Source organism: Gorilla gorilla, chromosome 6 (assembly GCF_029281585.2).
Source record: "Gorilla gorilla gorilla isolate KB3781 chromosome 6, NHGRI_mGorGor1-v2.1_pri, whole genome shotgun sequence".
Lineage (NCBI taxonomy): Eukaryota > Metazoa > Chordata > Mammalia > Primates > Hominidae > Gorilla > Gorilla gorilla.
This window is the reverse complement of record NC_073230.2, coordinates 20,083,859-20,104,406: the sequence shown is the minus strand read 5'-3', so window position 1 is coordinate 20,104,406 and position 20,548 is coordinate 20,083,859. Positions and strand designations below refer to the sequence as shown.

Sequence of the window (20,548 nt, the reverse complement as noted above, 5' to 3'; positions counted from 1 at the left end):
CCTATTTCTCACACAAACTATTGATGCTTTTACATAAAGAGTTCAAATTTCATGTCAGTCTCCCATTGTTTTCATTTGTTCTGCCCTGTGCTAAAATTGAACTGTCTCACTTCCCCTGGTTTGTCTTTTTCTAGAAGCCAGGTGAATGAGAATGCTGATGCAGGTACTCATTACATGCATATACATACTTGCATATAGGGGGGCCGAAAGGCATTGAAAATAATTGACTTCATAAATATATTTCAATTAGTAGGCATTCAAATAAGTGAGCAGCAAAGTATGGAAACGTTTTGTCAGTTATAGTCTCACAAATACCTAAAACTGTTAGCTTAGCATTTCATATAACATGGAGAAAACTTTAATTGCCAACATGAGAGAAAGAGAAACACTGATTAAGGCCCATCCCTTACTGTCAAAGGAGAATAAGAAAGAAAAAAGGTTGATTAAAATATGTTCAATATGGTTAATATATTCTACAAAGGAGCGTTGAAAACCGCAATACTTTAGTTTTTTCATGCATTATTGTAAGCTACTGCCATCTAGTGATTAAACTAAAAATTACCATTTTGTTGTCAATTTAGGATTCAACCGGCTAACAATTCATGGTAATTCATTAATCGAGTGCATCAAATATAGTACTATGAAATACGAAATATGTAAGACAATGCATGTCTTCAAAGTTTTTTTAATAGTTTGGTAAGTAATACCTTAAAGATCAACTAAATTCCATAGAATTGAGTGCATTTAAAGAATTCAGTCATTTCATTAATTTATTGATTAAAAGTAGCAAGTTAACTTATTTTTAAAAAGTTAACATGCGCCTTTAAATTTAGATTTAACTTGCTTTTTGTATATACTAACTTGTATCAAGATGGAAAGGAGACCAGCTGGAAGACCAACTTCAGCCTTCACATCTTATACTTTATGTTCTGAAGTGTCTAACTTGCCTCTCTCTATTTAATTATTACAGTAAAATAAGCAATTACACACTTACAAAGATTTGAAAACAAGACAGAAAAACCCTTTTGTACCATATAGAGTCTTAGCTCCCTTGACACCAGGAATGAGGAAGTTAAACAGGCACAACCATGTAAAGGGAGTGTTTAATGCTGCTGTATCAGAAACATCACTGCATTGGCCAAGTAAGCACCTGCTTTCAGTTTGAACTCTAATCTGTAAGATGCTTTTCCCACCAGATGGGAGCAGATGGCTTCTCAGAAACTGGCCAAAGACAACAGGCAGGCAGAAAACAGGCAGCAGTGTGTGCAGCTCCAGCTAGGAAGACACAGGGAATGAGAGAGAGGGAGAGAGATAGTTCCAGCGAGCTGTAGGAAAAAGGAACAAGCAAGTACTCTCTCACAGAGTGAACAAGAAAGCAGACAGACACATTGGGGCACACTATAGGAAAATAGGGTCTTCTTGAAGTCTGTATGTCAGTTACACTGTAAGGGAATCTAAAAAACAAAGACCCAAAAACTTTTTCATGTTAACTAATAAGGGTCCTGAAACAAGTAGCAGATACTCCACCATAAATATAAAAGGAGGAGCAGTTGAACTTAGGAGAGTACAGAAGGTTGAACCAGGCTAGAAACAGCAGTCTCTTAGACACAGTGAGGAGATCTAGAACTAGACATTGATATTGTCTGATATTGTATAACATTTAAAGTTTTATAACAAATAAAGCAGCATATTATCTCTTCCTGTCCCTTTTTCTCTATCTTAATCTCTGTCTCTAGATAGAGATAGATAAGATAGATAAGTTAGATAGATATACTAAAAAGTTGACTCATTTATAATTACATGAAATTTTCATTTTGAATTTGGGTTCAGTCATTCTTGACAAGTAATTTTTTATTTCAGAAATACCTAAGTAAAAAAATACATCTCTCCTCCCTCTCAATCTCTCCTCCCTCTCACGCTATCCTCTCCCTTGCCCTTCCTCTTCTCTCCTCCTTCTTACTTGTCTCATTTCTTCCTCCATGATTTCCCTCTCTTCTCTTCCCTCTCCTCTCCTCCTTACTTGCCTCATTTCTTCCTCCATGATTTCCCTCTCTTCTCTTCCCTCTCCTCTCCTCCTATCCCTTTTCTTTCCCCTTTCTCCCTATCTTTTCTCTTTGTCCCTCCCATTTCTGTTCGTCCTTTCTCCCTCTCCACCACTTCCTCCCTCACTTTTGGGTGTTGGACTTTGTTTCAGTAAAGATTCTGGTACCTAAAAGGGAAATATAAGGACCCATGCTATTTTATCAAGATTTATTTCTGTTTACTTGTGCAAAACATAACTTACGCATGTTTACGATTTGAGAGTGTAAGAAAATGCATCTTTTTTTAACCTATTAATTCGAATTGTTAATATGTGCTTGTTCTGCACTGTTGTATTTATTTCTCATTGTTGCTGTAACAAATTACTATGATTTAGTGGCTTGTAAACAACACAAATTTATCGTCTTACAGTTTTGGAGGTCATAAGTCTGAAATGAGTTATGGGGCTAATTTAGTAACTGGGCTAAAATCTGGAATAACAATTTAGTCACAGGGCTAAAATCAAGCTATTGCAGGGCTATAGTCCTTTCCAGAGGCTCTAGGAATCAATCTATTCCTTGCTTTTTCTGGCTTCTAGAGGTTGCCCATATTCCTTTTCTGGGGACTCTCTTCCACCTTCTTTTTTTTTAATTTTATTTTTTAATTGATTAATAATAATTGTAGATATTCATGGGGTACATACAATGTATAGTGATCAAATTAGGGTAACTAGCATAACATCATCTCAAATATTTATCATTTCTTTGTGTTGGGAATGTTCAATATCCTCGTTCTAGCAATTTGCAACTATATAATATGTAATTGTTCCTTCTATCCTCAAAGCTAGCAATCGCTGGTTGAGTCTTTCCCACGCTGCATCCCTCTGACTCTATCTGGCTTTCTGTTTTACTTACAAGGACCCTGGTGATTACGCTAGGCCCACCCAGTAATCCCAGATAATCTCCCTAGTTTAAGATCTGCTGATGAACAACCATAACTCCATCTCCGACCTTAATTCTCCTTTGCTTTGTAACATATCACACTCACAGGTCCTGAGGATTAGGACATGAACACCTTGGGGGCATTATTCTGCCTACTGTATCTGTTGAACAACAGCTGGAAACAGTAATACAGATAAAACCGTTTTAATGTCAAGAGACTATCATTGACATAGGGTGTGATTCTAACGGGAAGATTCTTTTGGAATCTTACACCTGTTGATAGATTTTTGTTGTTTTTGTTTGCTACCTCCTTTCCAGAATCTGAGATAACTAATTTGAAATGAGAGTAGGAATATTTGAATTTCAAAATGAAAACACAGTTCGTATCAAGAAAATGTCAAATTTCTATCCCAACTTGGGAGGGAGCTATAGCTATCCATTGAGCTAGCAAGACTTTAACTTGTGTGAGTTTTGGGGGTAAAAATATCCCAACCTGCACAGCCTGTCCTCCGAGGGACCGATCCAACTGAACAGTCAGGAACGCAGATGTCGTCAGCTCATCTCGTGTGGCATTTGCTCCTTGCCTAGAGGAATGAAAGTGAAACGAATTAGCTTGCCTTTAAGTTTTAAGATCGTCACATGTAGGCATTGCAAGCAGAGACAAGTTATTATGAAAGATCAAGAAGCAAACTGTTTTAACATGATATGAGCTGTTAAGCTATTGTTTTTGTCAAGGTATCTAACATTTAATTGTCCTATGTGTTGTCTAGAACTGTATATGGTAGGCATTTTTATCTCCATTTTAAAGAAATTGAGTTTTGCTCCTTACATAATTTAGCTAAGTAATCGGGTTCACCTGATTTTAAGTTGGAGCTGCCTGTTTTTTAGAAAACACCTCTACAGTGAAAAATAATCCATCTGAGATGAAAACACGAGCCAAACTTATTAGGTTGAATGTTAGGGGCATTTTGTCTTTCTTGCCTTTTTTTTTTTTTTTTTTTTGAGACGGAGTCTTGCACTGTCACCCGGGCTGGAGTGCAATGGTGTGGTCTTGGCTCACTGCAACCTCCACCTCCCGGCTTCAAGCGATTCTCCTGCCTCAGCCTCCCGAGTAGCTGGGATTACAGGCGCCTGCCACCACACCCGGCTAATTTTTTGTATTTTTAGTAGAGATGGGTGTGTCACTATGTTGGCCAGCTGGTTTCAAACTCCTGACCTCATGATCTGCCCACCTCGGCCTCCCAAAGTGCTGGTATTACAGGCGTGAGCCACCATGCCCGGCCTACCTACAATTACTTTTGCACCAATCCTAATGTATCTTTTCTTCTAAAACTTTGACAGTAAACTGTTCCATACTCGGAACAGATTAAAATAACCTGCCACCTTGGGCAACACCCACCCCCCTCCACCCAAAACACTGGGAACAGGGTGTGTATCTTATCACAGAATTTTCCATTGGACCAGAATAGGCAAATGGTTGATGTAAAAATGTTCTACAGAGGGGTGCAAAAAAAAAAAAAAAAACATGCATGCAAATGTTGATAAGAAAATAAAAAATGCTTTCCCTAATAAAGGAACTACTAAAAACGTAGTGTTTTAATGTCAATAGCCTACATTTCCCAAGAGCCTATAATGCTAGCCAACACATCTGTGTGCACTGGAAGCACAAGGTGAGGAGTTACACAGAGCTGCATGATGATGGGCCACCGCAGGGTCTGTTATCATGCATTATTTCTTTGTCACATCTGTGGTTTCCTGAGTTCTCGCTTCCAGCTGTTAAAAATGTCTGCTTTCCATTTTGCTTTTATTCTGGAGGGAAGAAATCCAACCACCGAACAGACAATATTACCTAACTTTTGTCTTCATTTTGCTCCTTTTATTTTTTTGGAGTATTTCAACTAGCAAACCTGAAAAACATCACTAAGTTCTGCCTCATGACACCCTGAACAAATACTTCTCTACTCATCTTAAACCTCTCTGCTGGATCCCAAGTACCATACTGCCATCCACACAGATTCAAGTATTCCACTCCAATCAAGAAATAACACAGTCGCTCTTTGTTTCTAATTCTGAAATTGTATACTGAACAAAAAAAGCAATCTACTTTGACGTATTTTTTCTTTATAAACCTGTGGTGGTTGTTGCTCATTAAAGATAAGTGCTGTGTAAAAATGGGAGTTACTACTTCAAGAGATTCATCATTGTCATCTGTTCAATTTTAATTACCTGTTATTTCAGATAAAAGATCATTGCTGAATTTATTTTTGTCCTGTCATTTCAGAATACAAGTGGTTTCATAACTGATTTAATTCTAGTTTCTCACCTTTAACTCTGCCTCTTGGACTTAACCTGTTTATGTCCCTGTTTTGAAATTATCACATAAACTGGAAAGTTGTTTAATTTGAAAGCCAGTCTTCAATGGAACTGCTTATTTTTTGAAAGCCTCTTCACTATCTTTATGGAAGCTTTTGAAGTTCCACAAACCATACAACACTAACAAACTTACATACTTCACATCCATGATTTCAAATGGTGAAGACTCACAAGAGGACTCTGAAGTATCTAACTTACATTCTTGATATCCCCCCAATATATACATTCTTATGATGGAAATGTTGAACATTTCAAATTGGAAAGAAGAAAACTAAATGACCATCCCCTCCAGCCGCATTCCAAAGACGGTAACTTTTACCGATGTGGTGCCTTCTCTTTCTCCTTTTCCTTTTGCATTTTTTTACAGTGTGGGCCAAACCTGTCTTCTTAAGATTTTTAATCTCAGGAAATAAAACACTACCCATTTATGCTCAGACCAGAAACTCAGGGGTCATCCTCAACTCTGTCTTCTCCATTCCCCATTAACAGTTTTTCTGGTGCCAATACCTTAACACCTTGCAAATTTGTTTCATTCTTTCCTTCCCTGTTGTCACTACACTAAATTCAGGCCACATCATTCAGCTGGATTATTGCAACACATTCCCAGTGATCTTCCTGTCGCTAGCCTTCCTCCACCAATCCATTCTGTACATGTCAATCAGAATAATTTATCTAAAATAAAAACCAGGCCAGGTGCAGTGGCTCATGCCTGTAATCTCAACACTTTGGGAGGCCAAGGCAGGTGGACCACTTGAGGTCAGGAGTGCAAGACCAGCCTGGCCAACATGGTGAAATACTCTCTCTACTAAAAATACAAAAAATTAGCAGGGCATGTGGTGTGCGCCTCTAATCCCAGGTACTCGGGAGGCTGAGGCAGGAGAATAGCTTGAACCCGGGAGGCAGAGGTTGCAATGAGCCAAGAGTGGCACCACTGTACTCCAGCCTGGACAACAGAGTGAGACTCTGTCTAAAATAAAATAAAATAAAATAAAATGAAAACCAATCATGTAACACCCCATACAAACTCTTTGAGTGACCCCCAATGTCTTAAAAATAAATTTTGTCCTCTTCAGCTTGGTTTATGAGGCCATTTGCAATTTGGCTCCTTCTAATTTCCCTCGTTTTATCTTTTGTTCCCTAAACCTTCTTCAGCCATACTCTATGACGAGTAGATTGGAGCACAGTATTTTCCTGCATTTCTTGGATCAACTTCTCTATTTGCATGCCTGTCTAGCTCCCACTTCAATGTCACTTTTTCTAGGAGCCTGTCTTAGTTCATTTTCTGTTGCTTGTAACAGAATACCTGAAACAGGGTAATTTATAAGGAAAAGGAACTCATTTTTACAGTTATGGAGGGTGAGAATTCCAAAGTCAAGAGATCACATCTGGTGAGGGTTTTCTTGCTGGCAAAGACTTTGCAGACTCCTGAGGCAGTGCAGGTCATCACACAGTGAGGGGGTTGAGTATGCCAGCTCAGGCTTCCTTCTCTTCTTATAAAGCCACTGGCCCCTTTCTCATGATAACCCATTCATCCATTAATGAACTCATCCATTCATGAGAGCTATCACCTCTTAAATGCCCCATCTCCCAATACTTCCACACTGAAAATTAAGTTTCAACATGAGTTCTAGAGGGTACAAATATTTAACCAATAGCCTAGGGGTATGGTGGAGGGTCTGTATATAATTATCCAAAGATCATTCAACTTGATCTTACATAAAATCCTTTATATTGCACTAAAAACACCTGTTAATCATCTGTTTCTCATTACGTATAAGCTCCTGAAGGCACGGGTTATAGTTTTCTTTCCACCACTGTATCTCCAGAAATTAGTACAATGCTTGGCACATAAAGTGCTCAATAAACACTTTCAAATGATACAAGAAATAGCTACTATTTAAAACTTCAATTTAGCATTTAAAATTTGTCACCTGATTTATTCTATTTTAATATGTCCACATAGGCATTTATATGGGTTGCAAATTGTTAATTCCTCAAAACACTCTTTTGCATTACTTGCTTAGTCTTTTTTCGTTTAATATAAGTACCACAATCAATTATGTTTTTCATATTCAAAAGAGAATTAAGAGGAAGACCATGAAATAAAATGCAAAAGAAAAGTTAACTGGGAATAATTAATTTATACCTATAAACGCCATGATTTTGTTGCACAAACACTTTTTTGAATTAAAATTTTAGAAAAGGAAATTGCAAAAAAAGGACATAACTACCTGGTATTGATATACTCAGGCCTTAAAGAGACCAACAGATTAAGATTTAAAATGTTGCTTTACCAGTTACAACAGCTGTGACTTTGAGTTAAATTACTTAACCTGTCTAATCTCCCCTGCTCCACTCTTTTTGGAAAGAAATAAAAAATACAAGGAAACATCTGACACTTTGCCAGTGCAAACATGCTGCTCACAGAATGGTTGCTATTAAGACGACATGTTAATCACAGAGCTAAATAGCTAAATGCATTCGTCTAGGACAGCATATGGATTGACTGTGGCGTCAGAGTGTTCTGGGTGCGGTGGTTCACACCGATGTGGTGGTATAGATTAGAATCTCAGGATTCCCCCCAGCTGAGATTTTGATTTATTTGGTGCGGGTGACAGCATTTGGATTTATGAGAAATTGTCCAGGTTATTCCAATATGCAGTCAGTGTTCTAAACCACTGCCTGAAGCAGTGCCTGTCAATCATTAAAGTGCATATGAATTACTTGAGGTCCTTGCTAAAATGCAGGTTCTGCCTTTGTGGGTCAAAGGTGCAGCCTGAGAGTCTACATATCTAAGAAGCTCCCAGGTGATATTGATGCCTCCGAGTTCCCAGACCACTCTTTTGGTGTCATCCCATCTCCTGAACTTGACTGGGCTCAAGGCACTGGGCAGTGTGGATGACCAGACTATGGGGATGCATGTGACTCTGTCTCGGTGTGAGGTTCACCAAAAAGATATGTCACCATATCAGCAGAGGACTGAATGCATCTATATTCTATACACCTATTATAGGTTGTTATCACTATGTAGGCAAATGTAGGCGTCTGCCCTGCCTTTGTACCTTACGCCCACAGCCCACATTTCTCTGCTTGAAGATCTTTTTTAAGAATTATTTTCTTTTTTCCAGCCATCTTAGCAATATTCTATTTTTACCTGATTTCACTTAATAAAAAGTTAGAGAATTTCACATTATATAATTTGTTGCAGAATCCCTATCCCTTGACATATCCTGGCATGGTGTATGCACATAAATTACTTGGTTGGACATTTGATCATTTCCTCCTTGAGCAGGGCATTGGTAAATTTAGACTTCAATTAACTCAAATCATCATGCAAAACCATGTAAGATGAAAACACAGGCTCCCTCTCCCTCTCCCTCTCCCTCTCCCTCTCCCTCTCCCTCTCCCTCTCCCTCTCCCTCTCCCTCTCCCTCTCCCTCTCCCTCTCCCTCTCCCTCTCCCTCTCCCTCTCCCTCTCCCTCTCCCTCTCCCTCTCCCTCTCCCTCTCCCTCTCCCTCTCCCTCTCCCTCTCCCTCTCCCTCTCCCTCTCCCTCTCCCTCTCCCTCTCCCTCTCCCTCTCCCCTCTTTCCACGGTCTCCCTCTGATGCCGAGCCGAAGCTGGACGGTACTGCTGCCATCTCAGCTCACTGCAACCTCCCTGCCTGATTCTCCTGCCTCAGCCTGCCGAGTGCCTGCGATTGCAGGCGCGCACCGCCCCGCCTGACTGGTTTTCGTATTTTTTTGGTGGAGACGGGGTTTCGCTGTGTTGGCCGGGCTGGTCTCCAGCTCCTAACCGCGAGTGATCTGCCAGCCTCGGCCTCCCGAGGTGCCGGGATTGCAGACAGAGTCTGGTTAACTCAGTGCTCAATGGTGCCCAGGCTGGAGTGCAGTGGCGTGATCTTGGCCCGCTACAACCACCTCCCAGCCGCCTGCCTTGGCCTCCCAAAGTGCCGAGATTGCAGCCTTTGCCCGGCTGCCGCCCCGTCTGGGAAGTGAGGAGCGTCTCCGCCTGGCCGCCCATCGTCCGGGATGTGAGGAGCCCCTCTGCCTGGCTGCCCAGTCTGGAAAGTGAGGAGCGTCTCTGCCCGGCCGCCATTCCATCTAGGAAACAAGGAGCGCCTCTTCCCAGCCGCCATCACATCTGGGAAGTGAGGAGCCTCTCTGCCCGGCCGCCCATCGTCTGAGATGTGGGGAGCACCTCTGCCCTGCCGCCCAGTCCGGGATGTGAGGAGCGTCTCTGCCCGGCCGCCCCGTCTGAGAAGTGAGGAGACCCTCTGCCTGGCAACCGCCCCGTCTGAGAAGTGAGGAGCCCCTCCGCCCGGCAGCCGCCCCGCCCGAGAAGTGAGGAGCCCCTCCGCCCAGCAGCCACCCCCTCTGGGAAGTGAGGAGCGTCTCCGCCCGGCAGCCACCTCGTCCGGGAGGGAGGTGGGGGGGTCAGCCCCCCACCCGGCCAGCCACCCTGTCCGGGAGGGAGGTGGAGGGATCAGCCCCCCGCCCGGCCAGCCACCCTGTCCGGGAGGTGAGGGGCGCCTCTGCCCGGCCACCCCTACTGGGAAGTGAGGAGCCCCTCTGCCCGGCCAGCCGCTCCGTCCGGGAGGGAGGTGGGGGGGTCAGCCCCCCGCCCGGCCAGCCAACCCGTCCAGGAGGGAGGTGGGGGGGGGTCAGTCCCCCACCCGGCCAGCCGCCCCGTCCAGGAGGGAGGTGGGGGGGCCAGCCCCCCGCCCGGCGAGCCGCCCCGTCCGGAAGGGAGGTGGGGGGGTTAGCCCACCGCCCAGCCTGCCGCCCTGTCCAGGAGGGAGGTGGGGGTTCGGCCCCACGCCTGGCCGGCCACCCGGTCCGAGAGGTGAGGGGCGCCTCTGCCCGGCCGCCCCTACTGGGAAGTGAGGAGCCCCTCTGCCCGGCCAGCTGCTCTGTCCGGGAGGGAGGTGGGGGGGTCAGCCCCCCGCCCGGCCAGCCACCCCGTCCGGAAGGGAGGTGGGGGGGTCAACCCCCCGCCTGGCCAGCCGCCCCGTCCGGGAGGTGAGGGGCACCTCTGCCCGGCCGCCCCTACTGGGAAGTGAGGAGCCCCCCCCAGCCCGGCCAGCCGCCCCGTCCGGGAGGGAGGTGGGGGGGTCAGCCCCCCGCCAAGCAAGCTGCCCCGTCCGGGAGGTGAGGGGCGCCTCTGCCCGGCCGCCCCTACTGGGAAGTGAGGAGCCCCTCAGCCCGGCCAGCCGCCCCGTCCGGGAGGGAGGTGGAGGGGTCAGCCCACCGCCCAGCCTGCCACCCTGTCCGGGAGGGAGGTGGGGGGGTCAGCCCCCCGCCCGGCCAGCCAACCCGTCCAGGAGGGAGGTGGGGGGGGGCCAGTCCCCCGCCCGGCCAGCCGCCCCGTCCGGGAGGGAGGTGGGGGGGCCAGCCCCCCGCCCGGCGAGCCGCCCCGTCCGGAAGGGAGGTGGGGGGGTTAGCCCACCGCCCAGCCTGCCGCCCTGTCCGGGAGGGAGGTGGGGGTTCGGCCCCCCGCCTGGCCAGCCACCCGGTCCGAGAGGTGAGGGGCGCCTCTGCCCGGCCGCCCCTACTGGGAAGTGAGGAGCCCCTCTGCCCGGCCAGCCGCTCTGTCCGGGAGGGAGGTGGGGGGGTCAGCCCCCCGCCCGGCCAGCCACCCCGTCCGGAAGGGAGGTGGGGGGGTCAACCCCCCGCCTGGCCAGCCGCCCCGTCCGGGAGGTGAGGGGCACCTCTGCCCGGCCGCCCCTACTGGGAAGTGAGGAGCCCCCCCCGCCCGGCCAGCCGCCCCGTCCGGGAGGGAGGTGGGGGGGTCAGCCCACCGCCCAGCCTGCCACCCTGTCCGGGAGGGAGGTGGGGGGTCAGCCCCCCGCCTGGCCAGCCGCCCCGTCCGGGAGGGAGGTGGGGGGGTCAGCCCACTGCCCAGCCTGCCGCCCTGTCCGGGAGGGAGGTGGGGGTTCGGCCCCCCGCCTGGCCAGCCGCCCCATCCGGGAGGTGAGGGGCGCCTCTGCCCGGCCGCCCCTACTGGGAAGTGAGGAGCCCCTCTGCCCGGCCAGCCGCCCCGACCAGGAGGGAGGTGGGGGGGGTCAGCCCCCTGCCCGGCCAGCCACCCCGTCCGGGAGGTGAGGGGCACCTCTGCCCGGCCGCCCCTACTGGGAGGTGAGGAGCCCCTCTGCCCGGCCACCACCCCGGCTTGGAGGTGTACCCAACAGCTCATTGAGAGCGGGTCATGATGACAATGGCGGTTTCGTGGAATGGAAAGGGGGGAAAGGTGGGGAAAAGATTGAGAAATCGGATGGTTGCCGTGTCTGTGTAGAAGGAGGTAGACATGGGAGACTTTTCATTTTGTTCTGTACTAAGAAAAAATTCTTCTGCCTTGGGATCCTGTTGATCTGTGACCCTGCCCCCAACCCTGTGCTCTCTGAAACATGTGCTGTATCCACTCAGGGTTGAATGGATTAAGGGCGGTGCAAGATGTGCTTTGTTAAACAGATGCTTGAAGGCAGCATGCTCGTTAAGAGCCATCACCACTCCCTAATCTCAAGTACCCAGGGACACAAACACTGCGGAAGGCCGCAGGGTCCTCTGCCTAGGGAAACCAGAGAACTTTGTTCACTTGCTTATCTGCTGACCTTCCCTCCACTATTGTCCTGTAACCCTACCAAATCCCCCTCTGCGAGAAACACCCAAGAATGATCAATAAAAAAAAAAAAAAAAAAAAAAAAAAAAAAAAAAAAGAAAACACAGTTGCATATTTTTTCCATTATTGTTGTGAATTTAATGGAAACAAGAATAAGAATTGCATCAAGTTGAGGTATCAGTGGAATCACAAATTGTATCTCCTACAGGTTTTGCCATATTGCAACTTTGCAGTTCCAATTAGGATGGACCTCTGTGAATTTTAACCATAAGAAACCATGGTACCTGACACTTGCTGTTGCAGTGTTAACCTGCATACAAGATGAGATATTCAACTACATATCCACTAGGAGAACATCACTGGTTTAGGATATCAAAACTTTTTTCCTAGACTAGATAGCATGATCTTTATGTGACTCCTGCTGCCTGTGGATGGCAGCTGCAAAACATAGTCAAAATCATGTAAAAAGAAAATACTACATGCATGCTATACAAATCTCACTGGGGTGATTATAGGATTATTCTACCCCATAATGCATAGAATTTAATACTTTGGAGCAAAATCTGGCTCCTGTGGAACTCGAGATCTTTGCCCGGTATAAACTCACCACATGTAGATAATCTGTCCTCTGGGATAGGTGTAGAGTATGATGTAGCAGTCACCACCATAGAATTCACCATATGAGTTTTGGTCAACTTGGATCCTACCATTGTTTTCTACACGCCAAATCTGGAAGGAATGGAATATACACAACAAATTACAATTTTCTTGATCTAATAATATTTCTCATAAGCTTTAAATAATTTTTGGTTCAAATCCATTATTAAACAACTTTCAAATTATTTTTTAACTAGTTTACAAATCAAGCAAAGAAATGGTTATCAATTTGCCAATTTATTGACATTTTAACTACTTTTATGTGTCTTTTGCTTCCTCTACAGTATTAAGCTCAGTTCCAAGCCCATTGATTAATAAATACTTATTGTTTCATCTACTAGTGGAAATAACATGACACTCCAGTGGAATAAAAAACTGCAAGATTCAGCTCAGAAATATATATCTATTTTATAGTAATTTTTTTCTTCAATTATGAAATAACATATATATATATATTTTTTTCCCTGTGCTTTAAGATAGCGGACTATTATTTTCCCAGGCAAAACTTGATAGACTGTGACCAAATACTAAAAATGCTACAACACACTGAATGTTTGAGTCCCTCCACAATTTATGTTGAAATCCTAACCTCCAGTATGATGGTATTAGGAGGTGGGACCTTTGGGAGGTAATTAGGTCATGAGGCTGGAGCCTTCATGAGTGAAATTAGTGCCCTTATAATCAGAAAGCTCTCTAGCTCCTTTTCCACCATGTGAGGATGCAGCAAAAAGTCTATGAACCTGAAAGTGGATCCTCCACCAAACACTGAGCCCATCAAAACCTCGAGCTTAGATTCCCCAGCCTCCAGACTGGTGAGAAATACATGTTTCTGCTTAAACCCCCAATCTATGGTACTTTTGTTATAGTAGCCTGAACAGACTAAGACCATGCCAATAATATGACTTCTGTTTTTAAAAGGTGCCATCCAGGAATAAGACCGAAATGTGATGCTGGGAGAAAAGCAGGCAGAACCACTTGCATTCTGCCTCCTCGTCTTCAGCACAGATTAAAGACCCTCCAAGTTGGAGAGATGAGAATTGTAGATGAAGCAGGAGAGTAACAAATGAAGGAGAGGCTGCCAGGCACTGTGTGTGTACATGCAAGCAAACACACACACACACACACGCACACTTGGCTAAGTTCTCGGTTGGGAAGGGCAGACTCTTTGCTTTGAAATCTGAAGATAAGCAAGTGGACAGGAACAGTGCAGTGCTTCTAGAGACAGGCCACCCCATACTATCCTAGTGAGCAGAAGCCTTAGATCCTAGAGAGAGCACAAGATCCTAGAGAGAGCCCCCGGATTTCAGCAGCCCTAGGATGGCACAGGAGAAGGCTGCAGCCAGGACACAGCTGGTGCTGGGGACCAAGTTTGCCAGGAGGGCTGAGCTCCGGCAGGAATGTCTGAGCAGGGGACAGATGCAGACCCAGAAGTCGATACCCCTCTGACAACAGCCATGAGGGACATTTGTGACCTTCTCCCTTGGCACTTCCCACTCTCCAACACCCATGCCGCTTAGATTCACGCTTCATGTCTTTGAAAAGAGGAAAAATTATTTCACTAATTTCTTGACCATATACTTTGGTCCAAGAATTGTAGTAAGCCCTAGGAATATAGAGATGAAATATTTCATTCCTGTCCTCAAGGAATTGATGAGAGGTCTAGGAGAAATCTGGCAGTAAATGGACAACTCTGTGGTAGGTATATGATAAATTATGTGAAAAGTATCGCTAGAGGTTGAGCACAGAGAAAGGCCACTTCAGCGCTGAGGGAAGCCTTCTTAGAAAAGGTATGGCTTGTGATTTAACTGAGTTGCCAAGGAGGCGTAGGAACATTAGCTAGATGGCAGAGGGGAAGTCAGTCCTCAAGGCAGTGGAAGGGTGAAGCCAAGATGACGGAAAGGGTCAAGGGTCCAGCTGAAGATGGATCTTCTCAGGAAGGCTGTGGAGAGCCATTAAATATGTATAAATATATTTAGATATACATTTATAAATATATATGTATATATACACACAGATATATGTGTATATATACACATTTATATGTGTGTGTGTGTGTGTGTGTGTGTGTGTGTATACACACATTTCTCACTCTGTCACCCAGGCTGGAGTGCAGTGGTATGATCTTGGCTCACTGCAGCCTCCACCTCCCAGGCTCACACGATTCTCATGCCTCAGCCTACCAAGTAGCTAGGACTACGGGCGAGCTCCGTCACACCTGGCTAATTTTTGTATTTTGAGTAGAGGCGGGGTTTCACCATGTTGGCCAGGCTGATCTCGAACTCCTGTCCTCAAGTGATCTCCCCCGCCCTCCCCCTACATACACTGGCATTAATGGGCTTGACGAAAACAAAAACAGGTAAATACCTCCACTTTGCCAGAACCATCATCCACCATATTGTGCTGGGCTGCCATCTGCGGAGAACTGTGTAATTTTGAGGCATCAAAGGGAATTTGTTTTATTTGAGCCACTTTCTCTGTGACATAAACTTTCCCGAAGCCATCACTCTGATCTTTATCTCTCCAGTCCTTAAAGAACTGTTTGAAGATTGGTGTTTCACCTCCTTCTGGAAGAACTTGAATCTGAAATTTAAAATAATAATAATAATAAACAGGAAAATAAGAAATTAAGGGAAAATATGAATCTGGCAGTGGAGACAGAACTAAGGAAATGGAAAATTATCCTGGTTTAGCTATCAAGCTCATATAATCCAAAATTGCTTTTTCTCACAACTAAAGTAATTGCCGCTGAATTTGAATATTTGAGAGAAGAATCAAGTTTTTTAATATGTTACCCCTGCAGTAAAATAAGTTTGTCTTTCTACATAAGGTTCACAAGAGCTCTGTGACCTGGAAGAAATTATCTCATTGTGTTCCTTGTGCAGGGACATAAAATGAGGAGAGTAGATGAGGCTGAGAGATTTCGAAAGGAAAGGAGTAACTAGCCAGGGTCTAAATTGATTTCGATGAAGACAAATATCATCTGGGTTTCAGGCCAAGTATGCACAACTTGCTCTAAGGAATAATAACTCTTAAGTGCTCTTAGCTAAATCTACTGTGGTTTACTATCTTGAATTAAAGGCTGTGGAGGAAGTGAATGGGCAGCTCTATGGAACGTCTGATGTGCAGTTCCTAAAAAATTCTAACCCCCACGCAGATAAAGAAGAGGGACACCAGATTGCAGCAGACAGGCAGGTGGAGAATCACTTCACATACAGACGTTACTTTGACCCAAACTTTTTCATGAGTTTCGTGGAGATGTCATGAGCTCCCATGTTTTCTATTTTTTTCTAGCCAGTTCAGTTTCACACATACTTGGGTGTTCTTGGAATAATTCATTTGCTGTAGAAATTCTTCAGCTGTCTTCATTGCAGCCTTCCTCTCTTGGGGATTAGCATCTTTACCTAAAATACAAGGTAAATTAAAGAGAAAGAACTTCAGAGAAGGAAGACATTCTATGATTAAGAAATACTTGTGTACCATAATAAACATGATTATAATTGAAGTTAAATACAGCAGTGAAAGAATAGCAAAATTGGCCGGGCGCGGTGGCTCACGCCTGTAATCCCAGCACTTTGGGAGGCCAAGGCGGGTGGATCATGAGGTCAAGAGATCGAGACCATCCTGGCTAACACAGTGAAAGCCCGTCTCCACAAAAAATACAAAAAAATTAGCTGGGCGTGGTGGCGGGCTGCACTCCAGCCTGGGCGACGGAAAAAAAAAAAAAAAGAAAAAAAGAATAGCAAAAATTTCCTAGTATATTAAGTGTATTTAAGAATACAGGAAAAAACGTTATTTGTAAAACAATTCTTTTTATATTGCCCAAATGCTTTTTTTTTTAACTCCATAATCCCTGGTATATGATGTTGGTAGGAGGAAAATGGCTGCATTTTATGTGAGACATTTATAGATCAGGCCTTAATTAAAAGGTGGGCTTTTTTTTTAAATCAAAAAATATATTTTATTTACCCTTATAGAGGAAATATCTATAAATCTGAAATACAGCATCGTCAATGGAATTTTTTACCTTTCCATACGAAAATTTGTTTTGCAGCCCCGTGGTCCAAAATAAAGCATTCTTCAGACAGCAGCATTGCCATTGAGAAGGGGTTTTCTTCTGCCACCACAGTCACTCTCATGGAGCCACTTGCATCTGAAACCTAATATAAAAACCATGACCTCCATGTTTTCATTTGGGGATGATAAGGATGTTCTATAATTAGATTATGGTAATGGTTGTACAACTCAGTAAATGTCATGAAATAAAAAGCATTGAATTGCACACTTTAAATGCAAGAATTTTATGGTTATAAATTATATCTCAATAAAACTGTTTCAAAGAAAATGAAAAGAATCCACAAGACTAATTATACTCTAATTTTTTTGAAAGTCTTTTGGGGTAAAGGAACTACAAATAAAAAGTTAAGTTTTGACACTGTGCCTAAAACATCAGAAAAGAATAGTGATAATAATAATGGCTGAGGTCTATTCAGATGCTCTTATGTACTAAGCATCATGTAATTAACTTTACATGATTATTTCTTGTACATTTTAGAGCAATCTTTTCAAGTAGGTAATAATCTTAAAATCATTACGTACACACCAGATGAAGTTTAAACATTTACTATCTACTATATACCAGTCGCTTTGTTAAGGAGGATATTGATATAGTTTATGCACAAAGATTTTTTCAACATAGGTCCTGCAATTTAAGTAAACTTTGTATAAATTATCAAAGTAAATTTCTTCTGTCACATTTAGAAATGACTACAGACTATTAAAACAAATTTTTAAGCGGTCTTACAAAATTGAAAGTGATATTCATGTGCAGGTTAGGATTTACTGGTTTTCAATGGCCAGCTTGTATGCTACAGTTTAGTTATCTATTATACAGATTCCAGAGCCCTCCCTAGATTAGTGGAGTTTTGCAGGACCAGAGTGGAGTCTGAATTCTGCAGTTTTGAAAATGCCCCAGGTGATTTTGCTTGCCAGCCTTGTTAAGAAACCCGAATTATTTTCAAAGGAACTTTATACTTTATATCCATGTAATACAGCATAGCTCCACTAGAGGAAGCTATGACTCAGGATGAATATTTTCCCATTTAAAAATACTTCTTTAGTTCATAATGCTGTCCAAGAGGGAGAACAGTTTTGGTTGATGATGTGAAATAAAAGATATCTGTTAGGCTGTTGAAAATGAGTTTTAGAAATAGTAATTTTTAAAAGCAGTCACAAAATATTTAGCTAACACTTTCTGTATGGCTCATATTAAAATTACCAGTATTTAGCAGAAATGGTAACCATATTTCCTTTTGCATCTAGAAGAAAAAAAATCCACTTATTCATTATGAAAAGGAAATTACGCTAAACAAGTTATTAATTTGGTCTTCATGTAAAATCACAGAGTTTCGGAGCCAAAAATCCCTTAAAGAGCAGCAAATATAGTTTCTTTCTGTTACAGATGAGAAAACTACTAAATTCTGCATAGAGATTTACGATCTGCTCCAAATCACACCCTTAGAAAGTTGCAAGGGGAGGGAACACTGGAAGAATACCACTGTAGCAACCTCCTTAACTGGAGTGTCTTGCAGTTTTTGTTACCCTCAACAGAAAAAACAAACAAACAAAGAATAAAAAAAACTATAGAGTTGGAAGGAACCTACTTTCTTTTTTGTGTGTGCATAAGAATACTTAGACCCAGAGTGGTTATGTCCTGTGCAAAGTCATGCTCCTAATCATGTGCTATAGAGCTGATATGGAAGTAGGTATGTTAATGCCTGGAACAGAACTGTTTTTACCCTGTTTCCCTCCAGCTGTTTCATTTGGTAGCTCAGCCCTCCTGTAACAAAGAACTCCTTCATTACGGCTAAAGACAATGTTTTAAATAGGGTGAAGACTTTACATTCTTATCAAGAATTTATAAGAAAAAGCTGATAAAATATTTTTACTCCATAAAGGAAACATTGTATTGAGTATTATATATCAAAAGATTGTTGCAAACTAGTACAGCAACAATATATAATTTTATGTAAGTCACAGCAATAAGTTCACATATTTGTTGTTTTTCATAAAAATAACAAAAAGTATTAAAACTTAATTAAAAAAATACAAGAGCAAAGAACTGATTCTATCTACACATTGCTCTTGGAGAGCAATGAGGAGAGTTCTCAACTGCAGCAACGGGAATCCCTCCCAATACAGGCCTCCCTAGCTACACCCAGTACTGTAGAAACAATAAATTTGGTTACAGTGAACTCACCATGTATAGTTTAGCCATTTTCCTGTTACTTATGTCTGCTATAATGTCATCATCATCACCTCCATCTGGAAGCTCTGGCTTTTCCCCTAAGACCTGGAAAAAAGTGAGCAGTGGATGCAAAGATAAAGATCTCCCATTGAAGGATGCAGAGTTAGAAAAATACACGTATAAAGACATGGATTATAAAATATTTGCAATTAAAATGACCAGGCTCAAACACTTCTCATCAATGCATACAAGGTAGTCCTTTTCATATAGGCCAAATCAATCAATTGCATTAAGTAAACAAGCACTGAGGTTGCTTGTTTGCAACCTCAAACAATGAATTTCAAGAAAGGAAAATCCCTAATTTGAGAGCCTAGGTGTCCATATTACTGAAAGCTAGAAGGAATTAATTAAAATTTGAGCTCTATGTTCAGCTCTGCAGCAGAATTTCTTCTATGACCTCTGCTTCTAGAAATAATCTCTCAGTTTTATGAGTTTATTATAATAAAGATTTGAATCAAAATTACTATTTGGAGGTAAAATACTACTATAATTATTGACATATAGGATAAAGTGCAAGCTCTTGATCACCCAAATCATGCTTCGTTTTCTGCTGTATCCTTGGCACTTGGAACAGTTCTTGGGACATAGTATACGCAGAGTAAGTATTTGTCAAAATAATGAATAAATGAATTTATCTATTCTGTGCATATGTGATGCAATCCAAAAGTCCAAAAAAGTGTTTGGTAGAAAATACATTTGAATCTGCTTTGAATTTCTTTATATTAAAATAAAAAATATGTCTATGAGTACCTTAATTAATTTATTAACACAAACAGCATAGAATGTCAAGGAGGAATCAAATATAAACTTATTTTAAATAATTTAATTTTTATAATATAGATATAAATTCAAGTTTAGAAAATGCAAAGATGTTCATTTAGACACAACAAATATTTAACACACAATAAGTTCCTTACATAATGTGTTTTATATTCACTATTCCTTACAATATATTGCATAAAAATGTGTACTGCAAAATACCAGAAAACAATAAAAATGTACTTTAATCCTTGCATGAGTGTAAGTACACTCTCAAATTTAGAGATGCATCAGAGAACTTACGTCCTCTGGGAACATACCTATCTTTTTATTTGTACTGTGATCAATAAAATGTTTTAGATACTGTACATGCTAAATGATTGTAATGCAGTTTTTCTTTTTTGCTAAAAATAGAATCAAGCAAAAAAAAAAAAAACTAAAACACTTGTGACCAAAAGCTTTTTAAAAAAACACTTTTGCTAGAAGTATGTATAGCTTGTAAGAGCCATCAAAGATCTCTTCACATATACTTTTCTAATTCTCCTCCAACTAAGACCATAGTTAGGAATAAACAGTTTGTGTTAAGGGCATATCTAATACTAGGAAACCTCCCAGCGGGCGGACCCAGTCTGGGATTTGAGGCACACTCTAACTCTTAATTTTCAGACCACAATTCCCATATTAGCCAGGCATCTTAATTAGCTTCTCAAAGGACTGCAGCATAGTTGGGAATTGAACCCAAGGGATTTAGCAAAAACAGGCTTAACTCCAGAGGTAGAGAGATGCCATATATTGTCAGGTATCATCTCTAAGGATCACTTTAAAATTGAGCTCAACTAAGCATTTACCAAATATTTGAGGTCACTGGGGTATATAAAT

General features: G+C 42.7%; 1 protein-coding gene across 1 annotated transcript in view; it reads right to left on the bottom strand.

Moving 5' to 3' along the window:
• Nucleotides 1-20,548, bottom strand: part of SCIN (scinderin) — an 86,202-nt gene that overhangs the window by 14,032 nt on the left and 51,622 nt on the right. Inside the window, exons 5-10 of the mRNA XM_004045116.5 lie at nucleotides 18,863-18,955; nucleotides 16,631-16,763; nucleotides 15,919-16,007; nucleotides 14,971-15,186; nucleotides 12,557-12,678; nucleotides 3,454-3,544 (exon numbers count right to left, since the gene is read on the bottom strand). Of these exons, the coding sequence (XP_004045164.4) occupies nucleotides 3,454-3,544; nucleotides 12,557-12,678; nucleotides 14,971-15,186; nucleotides 15,919-16,007; nucleotides 16,631-16,763; nucleotides 18,863-18,955 (744 nt within the window). The remainder of the gene's footprint in view (nucleotides 1-3,453; nucleotides 3,545-12,556; nucleotides 12,679-14,970; nucleotides 15,187-15,918; nucleotides 16,008-16,630; nucleotides 16,764-18,862; nucleotides 18,956-20,548) is intronic.